Raw genomic sequence first — 22,508 nt, 5'->3', positions numbered from 1 at the left:
TGTGTGAGAGGGACATTGTGTCAGTGTGTGTGAGAGGGAGATTGTGTCAGTGTGTGTGAGGGAGATTGTGTCAGTGTGTGTGTGAGGGAGATTGTGTCAGTGTGTGAGAGAGGGAGATTGTGTCAGTGTGTGAGAGAGGGAGATTGTGTCAGTGTGTGAGAGAGGGAGATTGTGTCAGTGTGTGTGAGAGGGAGATTGTGTCAGTGTGTGTGAGAGGGAGATTGTGTCAGTCTGCTTGTGTGCGTACAGTGGCTTGTGTTGGCATGCCCTAACGGCACTGCCTGTCTGCTTGCGTGCACAAGTGTATGCAGCACTTGTGCGAGTGCATGTGTATACACATGTACGTACGTTTCTGTACGTCTGCTTCCATGGGTATGCACGTCTGCTTGCACGAGTTTGAGTGTGCGCATGTCTGCGTGTGGGGAAGCGTGTGCCTGTGGGTGTGCGTGTTTGGGCATGTGTATGTGCGCGCATGCGTGTCTGTGTGTGCATGTTTCAGTGCGCGCAGTAGTTTGCGGGTGTGTGTGTGTGTGCGGGGGTACGTGTGTCCATGCACGTGCGCCTGTCTGGATAGGGGTGTGTGTGTGTGTGCACGTCTGCCTGTACGTATCACAGGCGGCGCTTGTGTTTCACGCAAGACAACACGCATTTTGTAAATCGATTTATTGATGGAATCACAGCGGCGTGAGCGTCACTCACTAACTCTTCAGTGGACGAGGAGCGGCCGGTTCCCAGCATCGCCTCCAACAATCCAATCACTCCCTCGATTAATGGGAGAGAGAGAGAGACGGCAGTCACAAGAGCTCGGACACTGCGTCCCCCCAGCCCTGTCCTCGTTGCCTAAAAGGCGAAGTTTCTGCGGCCGGGGGGCGTCTCGGAGCTGGGCCCTGTGCCCCCCGCCCCGTTGTTCGCTCCCTGCTCCCCCACCAGTTTCAGGGAGAAGTCGAGGGCGGTGACGTTCTGGGTGAGCGAGCCCAGCGAGATGATGTCGACGTGCGAGCTGAAGTACTGGCCGAGCGTGTCCTCCGAGATCCCCCCGCTGGCTTCGATCAGGACCCCCGGGAACTCCGCCTTCAGGAGCTGGGCTGTCCCCAGGGCCCCCTGTGGAGAGAGGCCGTCTTTTAACAGTGGGCCCAGTGTGAATCAGTGAGGACACACTCACACACTCGCACAGATCAGTGAGGACACACGCACACACACAAACACTCGCACAGATCAGTGAGGACACACTCACACCCACACACACACACAGACACAGATCAGTGAGGACACACTCACACCCGCACACAGATCAGTGAGGACACACTCACACCCACACACAGATCAGTGAGGACACACACACACACAGATCAGTGAGGACACACTCACACCCACACACACAGATCAGTGAGGACACACACACACACAGATCAGTGAGGACACACCCACACACAGATCAGTGAGGACACACTCACACCCACACACACAGATCAGTGAGGACACACTCACACCCACACACACAGATCAGTGAGGACACACTCACACATACACACAGATCAGTGAGCACACACTCACACCCACACACACAGATCAGTGATTGCCACACACAACTCCACACACTTACAACGAGACACATTCACACAAATCACAGTACACACACCTGTACACACACACATTAGGGATTCAGAATATACACATACACATCAGAGTACACATTAGCACTGGCACCCACAGATCAGTGAGCACACACTCCTGCACACACAAATCAGTGAGCACACACTCCTGCACACACAAATCAGTGAGCACACACTCCTGCACACACAAATCAGTGAGCACACACTCCTGCACACACAAATCAGTGAGCACACACTCCTGCACACACAAATCAGTGAGTACACACTCCTGCACACACAAATCGGTGAGCACACACTCCCGCACACACAAATCGGGGAGCACACACTCCCGCACATACAAATCTGTGAGCACACACTCCTGCACACACAAATCGGGGAGCACACACTCCTGCACACACAAATCGGGGAGCACACACTCCCGCACACACAAATCGGGGAGTACACACTCCTGCACACACAAATCGGGGAGCACACACTCCTGCTCACACACATCTGTGAGCACACACTCCTGCACACACACATCGGGGAGTATACACTCCTGCACACACACATCGGGGAGTACACACTCCTGCACACACACATCGGGGAGCACACACTCCTGCACACACACATCGGGGAGCACACACTCCTGCACACACACATCGGGGAGCACACACTCCTGCACACACACATTGGGGAGGACACACTCCTGCACACACACATCGGGGAGCACACACTCCCGCTCACACAAATCGGGGAGCACACACTCCTGCACACACACATCGGGGAGTACACACTCCTGCACACACACATCGGGGAGTACACACTCCTGCACACACACATCGGGGAGTACACACTCCTGCACACACAAATTGGGGAGCACACACTCCTGCACACACACATCGGGGAGTACACACTCCTGCACACACAAATCGGGGAGTACACACTCCTGCTCACACACAAATCGGGGAGTACACACTCCTGCACACACACATCGGGGAGGACACACTCCTGCACACACAAATCGGGGAGTACACACTCCTGCTCACACAAATCGGGGAGCACACACTCCTGCACACACAAATCGGGGAGTACACACTCCCGCACACACAAATTGGGCTGCACACACTCCTGCACACACATCGGGGAGTACACACTCCTGCGCACACACATCGGGGAGCACACACTCCCGCTCACACAAATGGGGGAGTACACACTCCCGCGCACACAAATCGGGGAGTACACACTCCTGCGCACACGGATCGGGGAGTACACACTCACGCTCACACAAATCGGGGAGCACACACTCCCGCTCACACAAATCGGGGAGCACACACTCCTGCACACACAAATCGGGGAGTACACTCTCCTGCACACACAAATCGGGGAGCACACACTCCTGCACGGACAAATTGGGGAGTACACACTCCTGCACACACACATCGGGGAGTACACACTCCTGCACACACAAATCGGGGAGTACACACTCCTGCACACACACATCGGGGAGTACACACTCCTGCACACACACATCGGGGAGCACACACTCCTGCACACACACATCGGGGAGTACACACTCCTGCACACACACATCCGGGAGTACACACTCCTGCACACACACATCGGGGAGTACACACTCCTGCACACACACATCGGGGAGTACACACTCCTGCACACACAAATCGGGGAGTACACACTCCTGCACACACAAATCGGGGAGTACACACTCCTGCACACACACATCGGGGAGTACACACTCCTGCACACACAAATCGGGGAGTACACACTCCTGCTCACACACAAATCGGGGAGTACACACTCCTGCACACACAAATCGGGGAGTACACACTCCTGCACACACAAATCGGGGAGCACACACTCCTGCACACACAAATCGGGGAGTACACATTCCTGCACGGACAAATCGGGGAGTACACACTCCTGCTCACACAAATCGGGGAGTACACACTCCTGCACACACAAATCGGGGAGTACACACTCCCGCACACACAAATTGGGCTGTACACACTCCTGCACACACATCGGGGAGTACACACTCCTGCGCACACACATCGGGGAGCACACACTCCCGCTCACACAAATGGGGGAGTACACACTCCCGCGCACACAAATCGGGGAGTACACACTCCTGCGCACACGGATCGGGGAGTACACACTCACGCTCACACAAATCGGGGAGCACACACTCCCGCTCACACAAATCGGGGAGCACACACTCCTGCACACACAAATCGGGGAGTACACTCTCCTGCACACACAAATCGGGGAGCACACACTCCTGCACGGACAAATTGGGGAGTACACACTCCTGCACACACACATCGGGGAGTACACACTCCTGCACACACAAATCGGGGAGTACACACTCCTGCACACACACATCGGGGAGTACACACTCCTGCACACACACAGCGGGGAGCACACACTCCTGCACACACACATCGGGGAGTACACACTCCCGCACACACACATCGGGGAGTACACACTCCTGCACACACAAATCGGGGAGTACACACTCCTGCACACACAAATCGGGGAGTACACACTCCTGCACACACACATCGGGGAGTACACACTCCTGCACACACAAATCGGGGAGTACACACTCCTGCTCACACACAAATCGGGGAGTACACACTCCTGCACACACAAATCGGGGAGTACACACTCCTGCACACACAAATCGGGGAGCACACACTCCTGCACACACAAATCGGGGAGTACACATTCCTGCACGGACAAATCGGGGAGTACACACTCCTGCTCACACAAATCGGGGAGTACACACACCTGCACAGACACATCGGGGAGTACACACTCCTGCACACACAAATCGGGGAGTACACACTCCTGCACACACAAATCGGGGAGTACACACTCCTGCACACACAAATCGGGGAGTACACACTCCTGCTCACACACATCGTGGAGTACACACTCCTGCACACACAAATCGGGGAGTACACACTCCTGCACACACACATCGGGGAGTACACACTCCTGCACACACACATCGGGGAGTACACACTCCTGCACACACAAATCGGGGAGCACACACTCCTGCACGGACAAATCGGGGAGTACACACTCCTGCGCACACAAATCGGGGAGTACACACTCCTGCTCACACAAATCGGGGAGTACACACTCCTGCTCACACAAATCGGGGAGTACACACTCCTGCACACACAAATCGGGGAGTACACACTCCTGCACACACAAATCGGGGAGTACACACTCCTGCACGGACAAATCGGGGAGTACACACTCCGGCACGGACAAATCGGGGAGTACACACTCCCGCACACACAAATCGGGGAGTACACACTCCTGCACACACAAATTGGGGAGTACACACTCCTGCTCACACAAATCGGGGAGCACACACTCCTGCACACACACATCGGGGAGTACACACTCCTGCACACACAAATCGGGGAGTACACACTCCTGCTCACACAAATCGGGGAGCACACACTCCTGCACACAAACATCGGGGAGTACACACTCCCGCACACACAAATTGGGCTGGACACACTCCTGCACACACATCGGGGAGCACACACTCCTGCGCACACACATCGGGGAGCACACACTCCTGCTCACACAAATGGGGGAGTACACACTCCTGCACACACAAATCGGGGAGTACACACTCCTGCACAGACAAATCGGGGAGTACACACTCCTGCGCACACACATCGGGGAGCACACACTCCTGCTCACACAAATGGGGGAGTACACACTCCTGCACACACAAATCGGGGAGTACACACTCCTGCACAGACAAATCGGGGAGTACACACTCCTGCTCACACACATCGTGGAGTACACACTCCTGCACACACAAATCGGGGAGTACACACTCCTGCACACACAAATCGGGGAGCACACACTCCTGCACACACAAATCGGGGAGTACACATTCCTGCACGGACAAATCGGGGAGTACACACTCCTGCTCACACAAATCGGGGAGTACACACACCTGCACAGACACATCGGGGAGTACACACTCCTGCACACACAAATCGGGGAGTACACACTCCTGCACACACAAATCGGGGAGTACACACTCCTGCACACACAAATCGGGGAGTACACACTCCTGCACAGACAAATCGGGGAGTACACACTCCTGCTCACACACATCGTGGAGTACACACTCCTGCACACACAAATCGGGGAGTGCACACTCCTGCACACACACATCGGGGAGTACACACTCCTGCACACACACATCGGGGAGTACACACTCCTGCACACACAAATCGGGGAGCACACACTCCTGCACGGACAAATCGGGGAGTACACACTCCTGCGCACACAAATCGGGGAGTACACACTCCTGCTCACACAAATCGGGGAGTACACACTCCTGCTCACACAAATCGGGGAGTACACACTCCTGCACACACAAATCGGGGAGTACACACTCCTGCACACACAAATCGGGGAGTACACACTCCTGCACGGACAAATCGGGGAGTACACACTCCGGCACGGACAAATCGGGGAGTACACACTCCCGCACACACAAATCGGGGAGCACACACTCCTGCACACACACATCGGGGAGTACACACTCCTGCACACACAAATCGGGGAGCACACACTCCTGCTCACACAAATCGGGGAGCACACACTCCTGCACACACACATCGGGGAGTACACACTCCCGCACACACAAATTGGGCTGGACACACTCCTGCACACACATCGGGGAGCACACACTCCTGCGCACACACATCGGGGAGCACACACTCCTGCTCACACAAATGGGGGAGTACACACTCCCGCGCACACAAATCGGGGAGTGCACACTCCTGCGCACACGGATCGGGGAGTACACACTCACGCTCACACAAATCGGGGAGCACACACTCCTGCACACACAAATCGGGGAGTACACTCTCCTGCACACACAAATCGGGGAGCACACACTCCTGCACGGACAAATTGGGGAGTACACACTCCTGCACACACACATCGGGGAGTACACACTCCTGCACACACACATCGGGCAGTACACACTCCTGCACACACAAATCGGGGAGTACACACTCCTGCACACACAAATCGGGGAGTACACACTCCTGCACACACACATCGGGGAGTACACACTCCTGCACACACAAATTGGGGAGCACACACTCCTGCACACACACATCGGGGAGTACACACTCCTGCACACACAAATCGGGGAGTACACACTCCTGCTCACACACAAATCGGGGAGTACACACTCCTGCACACACAAATCGGGGAGTACACACTCCTGCACACACAAATCGGGGAGCACACACTCCTGCACACACAAATCGGGGAGTACACATTCCTGCACGGACAAATCGGGGAGTACACACTCCTGCTCACACAAATCGGGGAGTACACACACCTGCACAGACACATCGGGGAGTACACACTCCTGCACACACAAATCGGGGAGTACACACTCCTGCACACACAAATCGGGGAGTACACACTCCTGCACAGACAAATCGGGGAGTACACACTCCTGCTCACACACATCGTGGAGTACACACTCCTGCACACACAAATCGGGGAGTACACACTCCTGCACACACACATCGGGGAGTACACACTCCTGCACACACACATCGGGGAGTACACACTCCTGCACACACAAATCGGGGAGCACACACTCCTGCACGGACAAATCGGGGAGTACACACTCCTGCTCACACAAATCGGGGAGTACACACTCCTGCTCACACAAATCGGGGAGTACACACTCCTGCACACACAAATCGGGGAGTACACACTCCTGCACACACAAATCGGGGAGTACACACTCCGGCACGGACAAATCGGGGAGTACACACTCCCGCACACACAAATCGGGGAGTACACACTCCTGCACACACAAATGGGGGAGTACACACTCCTGCTCACACAAATCGGGGAGCACACACTCCTGCACACACACATCGGGGAGTACACACTCCCGCACACACAAATCGGGGAGTACACACTCCTGCACACACAAATTGGGCTGTACACACTCCTGCACACACAAATCGGGGAGCACACACTCCTGCACACACACATCGGGGAGTACACACTCCTGCGCACACACATCGGGGAGTACACACTCCCGCTCACACAAATGGGGGAGTACACACTCCCGCGCACACAAATCGGGGAGTACACACTCCTGCGCACACGGATCGGGGAGTACACACTCACGCTCACACAAATCGGGGAGTACACACTCCCGCACACACAAATCGGGGAGTACACACTCCCGCACACACACATCGGGGAGTACACACTCCCGCACACACAAATCGGGGAGTACACACTCCTGCACACACAAATCGGGGAGTACACACTCCTGCTCACACTAATCGGGGAGTACACACTCCTGCTCACACTAATCGGGGAGTACACACTCCTGCACACACAAATCGGGGAGTACACACTCCCGCACACACATCGGGGAGTGCACACTCCCGCACACACAAATCGGGGAGTACACACTCATGCACACACAAATCGGGGAGTACACACTCCTGCTCAAACTAATCGGGGAGTACACACTCCTGCACACACAAATCGGGGAGTACACACTCCTGCACACGCACATCGGGGAGTACACACTCCTGCACACGCAAATCGGGGAGTACACACTCCCGCTCACACTAATCGGGGAGTACACACTCCCGCTCACACAAATCGGGGAGTACACACTCCCGCACACACACATCGGGGAGTACACACTCCTGCACACACACATCGGGGAGTACACACTCCTGCACACACAAATCGGGGAGCACACACTCCTGCACGGACAAATCGGGGAGTACACACTCCTGCGCACACAAATCGGGGAGTACACACTCCTGCTCACACAAATCGGGGAGTACACACTCCTGCTCACACAAATCGGGGAGTACACACTCCTGCACACACAAATCGGGGAGTACACACTCCTGCACACACAAATCGGGGAGTACACACTCCTGCACGGACAAATCGGGGAGTACACACTCCGGCACGGACAAATCGGGGAGTACACACTCCCGCACACACAAATCGGGGAGCACACACTCCTGCACACACACATCGGGGAGTACACACTCCTGCACACACAAATCGGGGAGCACACACTCCTGCTCACACAAATCGGGGAGCACACACTCCTGCACACACACATCGGGGAGTACACACTCCCGCACACACAAATTGGGCTGGACACACTCCTGCACACACATCGGGGAGCACACACTCCTGCGCACACACATCGGGGAGCACACACTCCTGCTCACACAAATGGGGGAGTACACACTCCCGCGCACACAAATCGGGGAGTGCACACTCCTGCGCACACGGATCGGGGAGTACACACTCACGCTCACACAAATCGGGGAGCACACACTCCTGCACACACAAATCGGGGAGTACACTCTCCTGCACACACAAATCGGGGAGCACACACTCCTGCACGGACAAATTGGGGAGTACACACTCCTGCACACACACATCGGGGAGTACACACTCCTGCACACACACATCGGGCAGTACACACTCCTGCACACACAAATCGGGGAGTACACACTCCTGCACACACAAATCGGGGAGTACACACTCCTGCACACACACATCGGGGAGTACACACTCCTGCACACACAAATTGGGGAGCACACACTCCTGCACACACACATCGGGGAGTACACACTCCTGCACACACAAATCGGGGAGTACACACTCCTGCTCACACACAAATCGGGGAGTACACACTCCTGCACACACAAATCGGGGAGTACACACTCCTGCACACACAAATCGGGGAGCACACACTCCTGCACACACAAATCGGGGAGTACACATTCCTGCACGGACAAATCGGGGAGTACACACTCCTGCTCACACAAATCGGGGAGTACACACACCTGCACAGACACATCGGGGAGTACACACTCCTGCACACACAAATCGGGGAGTACACACTCCTGCACACACAAATCGGGGAGTACACACTCCTGCACAGACAAATCGGGGAGTACACACTCCTGCTCACACACATCGTGGAGTACACACTCCTGCACACACAAATCGGGGAGTACACACTCCTGCACACACACATCGGGGAGTACACACTCCTGCACACACACATCGGGGAGTACACACTCCTGCACACACAAATCGGGGAGCACACACTCCTGCACGGACAAATCGGGGAGTACACACTCCTGCTCACACAAATCGGGGAGTACACACTCCTGCTCACACAAATCGGGGAGTACACACTCCTGCACACACAAATCGGGGAGTACACACTCCTGCACACACAAATCGGGGAGTACACACTCCGGCACGGACAAATCGGGGAGTACACACTCCCGCACACACAAATCGGGGAGTACACACTCCTGCACACACAAATGGGGGAGTACACACTCCTGCTCACACAAATCGGGGAGCACACACTCCTGCACACACACATCGGGGAGTACACACTCCCGCACACACAAATCGGGGAGTACACACTCCTGCACACACAAATTGGGCTGTACACACTCCTGCACACACAAATCGGGGAGCACACACTCCTGCACACACACATCGGGGAGTACACACTCCTGCGCACACACATCGGGGAGTACACACTCCCGCTCACACAAATGGGGGAGTACACACTCCCGCGCACACAAATCGGGGAGTACACACTCCTGCGCACACGGATCGGGGAGTACACACTCACGCTCACACAAATCGGGGAGTACACACTCCCGCACACACAAATCGGGGAGTACACACTCCCGCACACACACATCGGGGAGTACACACTCCCGCACACACAAATCGGGGAGTACACACTCCTGCACACGCACATCGGGGAGTACACACTCCTGCACACGCAAATCGGGGAGTACACACTCCCGCTCACGCTAATCGGGGAGTACACACTCCCGCTCACACAAATCGGGGAGTACACACTCCCGCACACACACATCGGGGAGTACACACTCCTGCACACACAAATTGGGGAGTACACACTCCTGCACACACAAATCGGGGAGTACACACTCCTGCACACACAAATCGGGGAGTACACACTCCTGCACACACAAATTGGGGAGTACACACTCCTGCACACACATCGGGGAGTACACACTCCTGCACACACAAATCGGGGAGTACACACTCGTGCACACACACATCGGGGAGTACACACTCCTGCTCACACTAATCGGGGAGTACACACTCCTGCACACACAAATTGGGGAGTACACACTCCTGCACACACATCGGGGAGTACACACTCCTGCACACACAAATCGGGGAGTACACACTCCCGCTCACACACATCGGGGAGTACACACTCCTGCTCACACAAATTGGGTTGTACACACTCCCGCACACACAAATCGGGGAGTACACACTCCTGCTCACACAAATCGGGGAGTACACACTCCTGCACAGACACATCGGGGAGTACACACTCCTGCACACACAAATCGGGGAGTACACACTCCTGCACACACAAATCGGGGAGTACACACTCCTGCACAGACAAATCGGGGAGTACATACTCCTGCTCACACACATCGTGGAGTACACACTCCTGCACACAGAAATCGGGGAGTACACACTCCTGCACACACACATCGGGGAGTACACACTCCTGCACACACAAATCGGGGAGCACACACTCCTGCACACACAAATCGGGGAGTACACACTCCTGCACACACACATCGGGGAGTACACACTCCTGCACACACAAATTGGGGAGCACACACTCCTGCACACACACATCGGGGAGTACACACTCCTGCACACACAAATCGGGGAGTACACACTCCTGCTCACACACAAATCGGGGAGTACACACTCCTGCACACACAAATCGGGGAGTACACACTCCTGCACACACAAATCGGGGAGCACACACTCCTGCACACACAAATCGGGGAGTACACATTCCTGCACGGACAAATCGGGGAGTACACACTCCTGCTCACACAAATCGGGGAGTACACACACCTGCACAGACACATCGGGGAGTACACACTCCTGCACACACAAATCGGGGAGTACACACTCCTGCACACACAAATCGGGGAGTACACACTCCTGCACAGACAAATCGGGGAGTACACACTCCTGCACAGACACATCGTGGAGTACACACTCCTGCACACACAAATCGGGGAGTACACACTCCTGCACACACACATCGGGGAGTACACACTCCTGCACACACACATCGGGGAGTACACACTCCTGCACACACAAATCGGGGAGCACACACTCCTGCACGGACAAATCGGGGAGTACACACTCCTGCGCACACAAATCGGGGAGTACACACTCCTGCTCACACAAATCGGGGAGTACACACTCCTGCTCACACAAATCGGGGAGTACACACTCCTGCACACACAAATCGGGGAGTACACACTCCTGCACACACAAATCGGGGAGTACACACTCCGGCACGGACAAATCGGGGAGTACACACTCCCGCACACACAAATCGGGGAGTACACACTCCTGCACACACAAATCGGGGAGTACACACTCCTGCTCACACAAATCGGGGAGCACACACTCCTGCACACACACATCGGGGAGTACACACTCCCGCACACACAAATCGGGGAGTACACACTCCTGCACACACAAATTGGGCTGTACACACTCCTGCACACACAAATCGGGGAGCACACACTCCTGCACACACACATCGGGGAGTACACACTCCTGCGCACACACATCGGGGAGTACACACTCCTGCTCACACAAATGGGGGAGTACACACTCCCGCGCACACAAATCGGGGAGTACACACTCCTGCGCACACGGATCGGGGAGTACACACTCACGCTCACACAAATCGGGGAGTACACACTCCCGCACACACAAATCGGGGAGTACACACTCCCGCACACACAAATCGGGGAGTACACACTCCCGCACACACACATCGGGGAGTACACACTCCTGCACACACAAATCGGGGAGTACACACTCCCGCTCACACACATCGGGGAGTACACACACCTGCACAGACACATCGGGGAGCACACACTCCCGCACACACACATCGGGGAGTACACACTCCCGCACACACAAATCGGGGAGTACACACTCCTGCACACACAAATCGGGGAGTACACACTCCTGCTCACACTAATCGGGGAGTACACACTCCTGCTCACACTAATCGGGGAGTACACACTCCTGCACACACAAATCGGGGAGTACACACTCCTGCTCACACTAATCGGGGAGTACACACTCCTGCACACACAAATTGGGGAGTACACACTCCTGCACACACATCGGGGAGTACACACTCCCGCACACACAAATCGGGGAGTACACACTCCTGCACACACAAATCGGGGAGTACACACTCCTGCTCACACTAATCGGGGAGTACACACTCCTGCACACACAAATCGGGGAGTACACACTCCCGCTCACACAAATGGGGGAGTACACACTCCCGCGCACACAAATCGGGGAGTACACACTCCTGCGCACACGGATCGGGGAGTACACACTCACGCTCACACAAATCGGGGAGTACACACTCCCGCACACACAAATCGGGGAGTACACACTCCCGCACACACACATCGGGGAGTACACACTCCCGCACACACAAATCGGGGAGTACACACTCCTGCACACACAATCGGGGAGTACACACTCCTGCTCACACTAATCGGGGAGTACACACTCCTGCTCACACTAATCGGGGAGTACACACTCCTGCACACACAAATCGGGGAGTACACACTCCTGCTCACACTAATCGGGGAGTACACACTCCTGCACACACAAATTGGGGAGTACACACTCCCGCACACACATCGGGGAGTGCACACTCCCGCACACACAAATCGGGGAGTACACACTCATGCACACACAAATCGGGGAGTACACACTCCTGCTCAAACTAATCGGGGAGTACACACTCCTGCACACACAAATCGGGGAGTACACACTCCTGCACACGCACATCGGGGAGTACACACTCCTGCACACACAAATCGGGGAGTACACACTCCCGCTCACACTAATCGGGGAGTACACACTCCCGCTCACACAAATCGGGGAGTACACACTCCCGCACACACACATCGGGGAGTACACACTCCTGCACACACAAATTGGGGAGTACACACTCCTGCACACACAAATCGGGGAGTACACACTCCTGCACACACAAATCGGGGAGTACACACTCCTGCACACACAAATTGGGGAGTACACACTCCTGCACACACATCGGGGAGTACACACTCCTGCACACACAAATCGGGGAGTACACACTCGTGCACACACACATCGGGGAGTACACACTCCTGCTCACACTAATCGGGGAGTACACACTCCTGCACACACAAATTGGGGAGTACACACTCCTGCACACACATCGGGGAGTACACACTCCTGCACACACAAATCGGGGAGTACACACTCCCGCTCACACACATCGGGGAGTACACACTCCTGCTCACACAAATTGGGTTGTACACACTCCCGCACACACAAATCGGGGAGTACACACTCCTGCTCACACAAATCGGGGAGTACACACTCCTGCACAGACACATCGGGGAGTACACACTCCTGCACACACAAATCGGGGAGTACACACTCCTGCACACACAAATCGGGGAGTACACACTCCTGCACAGACAAATCGGGGAGTACATACTCCTGCTCACACACATCGTGGAGTACACACTCCTGCACACAGAAATCGGGGAGTACACACTCCTGCACACACACATCGGGGAGTACACACTCCTGCACACACAAATCGGGGAGCACACACTCCTGCACACACAAATCGGGGAGTACACACTCCTGCACACACACATCGGGGAGTACACACTCCTGCACACACAAATTGGGGAGCACACACTCCTGCACACACACATCGGGGAGTACACACTCCTGCACACACAAATCGGGGAGTACACACTCCTGCTCACACACAAATCGGGGAGTACACACTCCTGCACACACAAATCGGGGAGTACACACTCCTGCACACACAAATCGGGGAGTACACACTCCTGCACACACAAATCGGGGAGCACACACTCCTGCACACACAAATCGGGGAGTACACATTCCTGCACGGACAAATCGGGGAGTACACACTCCTGCTCACACAAATCGGGGAGTACACACACCTGCACAGACACATCGGGGAGTACACACTCCTGCACACACAAATCGGGGAGTACACACTCCTGCACACACAAATCGGGGAGTACACACTCCTGCACAGACAAATCGGGGAGTACACACTCCTGCACAGACACATCGTGGAGTACACACTCCTGCACACACACATCGGGGAGTACACACTCCTGCACACACAAATCGGGGAGTACACACTCCTGCACACACACATCGGGGAGTACACACTCCTGCACACACACATCGGGGAGCACACACTCCTGCACACACAAATCGGGGAGCACACACTCCTGCACGGACAAATCGGGGAGTACACACTCCTGCGCACACAAATCGGGGAGTACACACTCCTGCTCACACAAATCGGGGAGTACACACTCCTGCTCACACAAATCGGGGAGTACACACTCCTGCACACACAAATCGGGGAGTACACACTCCTGCACACACAAATCGGGGAGTACACACTCCGGCACGGACAAATCGGGGAGTACACACTCCCGCACACACAAATCGGGGAGTACACACTCCTGCACACACAAATCGGGGAGTACACACTCCTGCTCACACAAATCGGGGAGCACACACTCCTGCACACACACATCGGGGAGTACACACTCCCGCACACACAAATCGGGGAGTACACACTCCTGCACACACAAATTGGGCTGTACACACTCCTGCACACACAAATCGGGGAGCACACACTCCTGCACACACACATCGGGGAGTACACACTCCTGCGCACACACATCGGGGAGTACACACTCCTGCTCACACAAATGGGGGAGTACACACTCCCGCGCACACAAATCGGGGAGTACACACTCCTGCGCACACGGATCGGGGAGTACACACTCACGCTCACACAAATCGGGGAGTACACACTCCCGCACACACAAATCGGGGAGTACACACTCCCGCACACACAAATCGGGGAGTACACACTCCCGCACACACACATCGGGGAGTACACACTCCTGCACACACAAATCGGGGAGTACACACTCCCGCTCACACACATCGGGGAGTACACACACCTGCACAGACACATCGGGGAGCACACACTCCCGCACACACACATCGGGGAGTACACACTCCCGCACACACAAATCGGGGAGTACACACTCCTGCACACACAAATCGGGGAGTACACACTCCTGCTCACACTAATCGGGGAGTACACACTCCTGCTCACACTAATCGGGGAGTACACACTCCTGCACACACAAATCGGGGAGTACACACTCCTGCTCACACTAATCGGGGAGCACACACTCCTGCACACACAAATTGGGGAGTACACACTCCCGCACACACATCGGGGAGTACACACTCCCGCACACACAAATCGGGGAGTACACACTCCTGCACACACAAATCGGGGAGTACACACTCCTGCTCACACTAATCGGGGAGTACACACTCCTGCACACACAAATCGGGGAGTACACACTCCTGCACACGCACATCGGGGAGTACACACTCCTGCACACACAAATCGGGGAGTACACACTCCTGCACACACAAATCGGGGAGTACACACTCCTGCACACACAAATCGGGGAGCACACACTCCTGCACACACAAATCGGGGAGTACACATTCCTGCACGGACAAATCGGGGAGTACACACTCCTGCTCACACAAATCGGGGAGTACACACACCTGCACAGACACATCGGGGAGTACACACTCCTGCACACACAAATCGGGGAGTACACACTCCTGCACACACAAATCGGGGAGTACACACTCCTGCACAGACAAATCGGGGAGTACACACTCCTGCTCACACACATCGTGGAGTACACACTCCTGCACACACAAATCGGGGAGTACACACTCCTGCACACACACATCGGGGAGTACACACTCCTGCACACACACATCGGGGAGTACACACTCCTGCACACACAAATCGGGGAGCACACACTCCTGCACGGACAAATCGGGGAGTACACACTCCTGCGCACACAAATCGGGGAGTACACACTCCTGCTCACACAAATCGGGGAGTACACACTCCTGCTCACACAAATCGGGGAGTACACACTCCTGCACACACAAATCGGGGAGTACACACTCCTGCACACACAAATCGGGGAGTACACACTCCGGCACGGACAAATCGGGGAGTACACACTCCCGCACACACAAATCGGGGAGTACACACTCCTGCACACACAAATCGGGGAGTACACACTCCTGCTCACACAAATCGGGGAGCACACACTCCTGCACACACACATCGGGGAGTACACACTCCCGCACACACAAATCGGGGAGTACACACTCCTGCACACACAAATTGGGCTGTACACACTCCTGCACACACAAATCGGGGAGCACACACTCCTGCACACACACATCGGGGAGTACACACTCCTGCGCACAGACATCGGGGAGTACACACTCCTGCTCACACAAATGGGGGAGTACACACTCCCGCGCACACAAATCGGGGAGTACACACTCCTGCGCACACGGATCGGGGAGTACACACTCACGCTCACACAAATCGGGGAGTACACACTCCCGCACACACAAATCGGGGAGTACACACTCCCGCACACACAAATCGGGGAGTACACACTCCTGCTCACACACATCGGGGAGTACACACACCCGCACACACACATCGGGGAGTACACACTCCCGCACACACAAATCGGGGAGTACACACTCCTGCACACACAAATCGGGGAGTACACACTCCTGCTCACACTAATCGGGGAGTACACACTCCTGCTCACACTAATCGGGGAGTACACACTCCTGCACACACAAATCGGGGAGTACACACTCCTGCTCACACTAATCGGGGAGTACACACTCCTGCACACACAAATTGGGGAGTACACACTCCTGCACACACATCGGGGAGTACACACTCCCGCACACACAAATCGGGGAGTACACACTCCTGCACACACAAATCGGGGAGTACACACTCCTGCTCACACTAATCGGGGAGTACACACTCCTGCACACACAAATCGGGGAGTACACACTCCTGCACACGCACATCGGGGAGTACACACTCCTGCACACACAAATCGGGGAGTACACACTCCTGCTCACACTAATCGGGGAGTACACACTCCCGCACACACACATCGGGGAGTACACACTCCTGCACACACAAATTGGGGAGTACACACTCCTGCACACACAAATCGGGGAGTACACACTCCTGCACACACACATCGGGGAGTACACACTCCTGCACACACAAATTGGGGAGTACACACTCCTGCACACACAAATCGGGGAGTACACACTCCTGCACACACAAATCGGGGAGTACACACTCGTGCACACACACATCGGGGAGTACACACTCCTGCTCACACTAATCGGGGAGTACACACTCCTGCACACACAAATTGGGGAGTACACACTCCTGCACACACATCGGGGAGTACACACTCCTGCACACACAAATCGGGGAGTACACACTCCCGCTCACACACATCGGGGAGTACACACTCCTGCTCACACAAATTGGGTTGTGCACACTCCCGCACACACAAATCGGGGAGTACACACTCCTGCTCACACAAATCGGGGAGTACACACTCCTGCACAGACACATCGGGGAGTACACACTCCTGCACACACAAATCGGGGAGTACACACTCCTGCACACACAAATCGGGGAGTACACACTCCTGCACAGACAAATCGGGGAGTACATACTCCTGCTCACACACATCGTGGAGTACACACTCCTGCACACACAAATCGGGGAGTACACACTCCTGCACACACACATCGGGGAGTACACACTCCTGCACACACACATCGGGGAGTACACACTCCTGCACACACAAATCGGGGAGCACACACTCCTGCACGGACAAATCGGGGAGTACACACTCCTGCGCACACAAATCGGGGAGTACACACTCCTGCTCACACAAATCGGGGAGTACACACTCCTGCACACACAAATCGGGGAGTACACACTCCTGCACACACAAATCGGGGAGTACACACTCCGGCACGGACAAATCGGGGAGTACACACTCCCGCACACACAAATCGGGGAGTACACACTCCTGCACACACAAATCGGGGAGTACACACTCCTGCTCACACAAATCGGGGAGCACACACTCCTGCACACACACATCGGGGAGTACACACTCCCGCACACACAAATCGGGGAGTACACACTCCTGCACACACAAATTGGGCTGTACACACTCCTGCACACACAAATCGGGGAGCACACACTCCTGCACACACACATCGGGGAGTACACACTCCTGCGCACACACATCGGGGAGTACACACTCCTGCTCACACAAATGGGGGAGTACACACTCCCGCGCACACAAATCGGGGAGTACACACTCCTGCGCACACGGATCGGGGAGTACACACTCACGCTCACACAAATTGGGGAGTCCACACTCCCGCACACACAAATCGGGGAGTACACACTCCCGCACACACAAATCGGGGAGTACACACTCCCGCACAAACACATCGGGGAGTACACACTCCTGCACACACAAATCGGGGAGTACACACTCCTGCACACACACATCGGGGAGTACACACTCCCGCACACACAAATCGGGGAGTACACACTCCTGCACACACAAATCGGGGAGTACACACTCCTGCTCACACTAATCGGGGAGTACACACTCCTGCTCACACTAATCGGGGAGTACACACTCCTGCACACACAAATCGGGGAGTACACACTCCTGCTCACACTAATCGGGGAGTACACACTCCTGCACACACAAATTGGGGAGTACACACTCCTGCACACACATCGGGGAGTACACACTCCCGCACACACAAATCGGGGAGTACACACTCCTGCACACACAAATCGGGGAGTACACACTCCTGCTCACACTAATCGGGGAGTACACACTCCTGCACACACAAATCGGGGAGTACACACTCCTGCTCACACTAATCGGGGAGTACACACTCCTGCTCACACAAATCGGGGAGTACACACTCCTGCTCACACAAATCGGGGAGTACACACTCCTGCTCACACTAATCGGGGAGTACACACTCCTGCACACACAAATTGGGGAGTACACACTCCTGCACACACAAATCGGGGAGTACACACTCCTGCACACACAAATCGGGGAGTACACACTCCTGCACACACAAATTGGGGAGTACACACTCCTGCACACACATCGGGGAGTACACACTCCTGCACACACAAATCGGGGAGTACACACTCGTGCACACACACATCGGGGAGTACACACTCCTGCTCACACTAATCGGGGAGTACACACTCCTGCACACACAAATTGGGGAGTACACACTCCTGCACACACATCGGGGAGTACACACTCCTGCACACACAAATCGGGGAGTACACACTCCCGCTCACACACATCGGGGAGTACACACTCCCGCTCACACAAATTGGGTTGTACACACTCCCGCACACACAAATCGGGGAGTACACACTCCTGCACACACAAATCGGGGAGTACACACTCCTGCACACACAAATCGGGGAGTACACACTCCTGCACACACAAATCGGGGAGTACACACTCACGCTCACACAAATCGGGGAGTACACACTCCTGCTCACACACTTCTGTGAGCACACACTCCTGCTCACACAAATTGGGTTGTACACACTCCCGCACACACAAATCGGGGAGTACACACTCCTGCACACACAAATCGGGGAGTACACACTCCTGCACACACAAATCGGGGAGTACACACTCCCACTCACACACATCGGGGAGTACACACTCCTGCACACACAAATCGGGGAGCACACACTCCTGCACACACAAATCGGGGAGTACACACTCACGCTCACACAAATTGGGGAGTACACACTCCTGCTCACACAAATTGGGGAGTACACACTCCTGCACACACACATCGGGGAGTACACACTCCTGCACACACAAATCGGGGAGTACACACTCCTGCACACACAAATCGGGGAGTACACACTCCTGCACACACAAATCGGGGAGTACACACTCCTGCACACACAAATCGGGGAGTACACACTCCTGCACACACAAATCGGGGAGTACACACTCCTGCACACACAAATCGGGGAATACACACTCCCACTCACACAAATCGGGGAGTACACACTCCCGCACACACACATCGGGGAGCACACACTCCCGCACACACAAATCGGGGAGTGCACACTCCTGCACACACTCATCGAGGAGTACACACTCCTGCACACGCACATCGGGGAGTACACACTCCTGCACACACACATCGGGGAGTACACACTCCTGCACACACAAATCGGGGAGTACACACTCCCGCACACACAAATCGGGGAGTACACACTCCCGCACACACAAATCGGGGAGTACACACTCCTGCACACACAAATCGGGGAGTACACACTCCTGCACGCACAAATCGGGGAGTACGCACTCCTGCACGCACAAATCGGGGAGTACACACTCCTGCACACGCACATCGGGGAGAACACACTCCTGCACACGCAAATCGGGGAGTACACACTCCTGCACACACACATCGGGGAGTACACACTCCTGCACACACAAATTGGGGAGTACACACTCCTGCACACACAAATCGGGCAGTACACACTCCCGCTCACACTAATCGGGGAGTACACACTCCCGCACACACACATCGGGGAGTACACACTCCTGCACACACAAATCGGGGAGTACACACCTGAATCTACACACGCCTACACTGTATCAGTGTGCAACCACCGATTTGTATATGAACGAGTGTGTACTCACCGATCTGTTTGTGCAGGGGTGTGCACTCACCAATTTGTGTGCAGGAATGTGCACTCACCGGTCGGTGTGCAGTGGTGATTCCTGAGTGTAACCGTGACCAATTACTGGTTGTGACGATGGGCGTGCAAACACTAACGGTGCTGACCTGGGGAGTGAAGTTGTCCAACATCACGATATCAGCCCCGGCCCGAGCAGCCTCTCGAGCCTCCTCCAAAGAGCGAGACTCCACCTCGATCTTAGTGAACAATCCTCCGACCTTCCTCCCATCTCGCACAGCCTGGGAACAAAGAAACAATTCATCGACGAGCCTCGACACTCTCACAAGGCATCGAACGTACTGTGAGACCCGGTCCCAGAGGGGGAAAGGACAGTGTATCTAACGCACTGTGAGACCCGGTCCCAGAGGGGGAAAGGACAGTGTATCTAACACACTGTGAGACCCGGTCCCAGAGGGGGAAAGGACAGTGTATCTAACACACTGTGAGACCCGGTCCCAGAGGGGGAAAGGACAGTGTATCTAACGCACTGTGAGACCCGGTCCCAGAGGGGGAAAGGACAGTGTATCTAACACACTGTGAGACCCGGTCCCAGAGGGGGAAAGGACAGTGTATCTAACGCACTGTGAGACCCGGTCCCAGAGGGGGAAAGGACAGTGTATCTAACACACTGTGAGACCCGGTCCCAGAGGGGGAAAGGACAGTGTATCTAACGCACTGTGAGACCCAGTCCCAGAGGGGGAAAGGACAGTGTATCTAACGCACTGTGAGACCCGGTCCCAGAGGGGGAAAGGACAGTGTATCTAACGCACTGTGAGACCCGGTCCCAGAGGGGGAAAGGACAGTGTATCTAACGCACTGTGAGACCCGGTCCCAGAGGGGGAAAGGACAGTGTATCTAACACACTGTGAGACCCGGTCCCAGAGGGGGAAAGG

The 22,508-nt window shown here is 55.3% G+C and overlaps 1 protein-coding gene across 4 annotated transcripts in view; it reads right to left on the bottom strand.

Moving 5' to 3' along the window:
• Nucleotides 1–648: 648 nt before the first annotated feature.
• The window catches only part of LOC137308631 (nicotinate-nucleotide pyrophosphorylase [carboxylating]-like), a 24,913-nt gene continuing 3,053 nt past the window's right edge, over nucleotides 649–22,508 (bottom strand). For all 4 annotated transcript variants that reach the window (XM_067977234.1, XM_067977237.1, XM_067977235.1 and 1 more), the window contains exons 3-4: nucleotides 21,723–21,854; nucleotides 649–1,101 (exon numbers count right to left, since the gene is read on the bottom strand). In XM_067977234.1, coding sequence (XP_067833335.1) covers nucleotides 841–1,101; nucleotides 21,723–21,854 — 393 coding nt within the window. In that variant the 3' untranslated portion in view covers nucleotides 649–840. The remainder of the gene's footprint in view (nucleotides 1,102–21,722; nucleotides 21,855–22,508) is intronic.

Source organism: Heptranchias perlo, unplaced genomic scaffold, assembly GCF_035084215.1.
Source record: "Heptranchias perlo isolate sHepPer1 unplaced genomic scaffold, sHepPer1.hap1 HAP1_SCAFFOLD_1342, whole genome shotgun sequence".
Taxonomy (NCBI): Eukaryota; Metazoa; Chordata; class Chondrichthyes; order Hexanchiformes; family Hexanchidae; genus Heptranchias; species Heptranchias perlo.
This window is presented reverse-complemented; position numbering and strand designations above follow the sequence as displayed.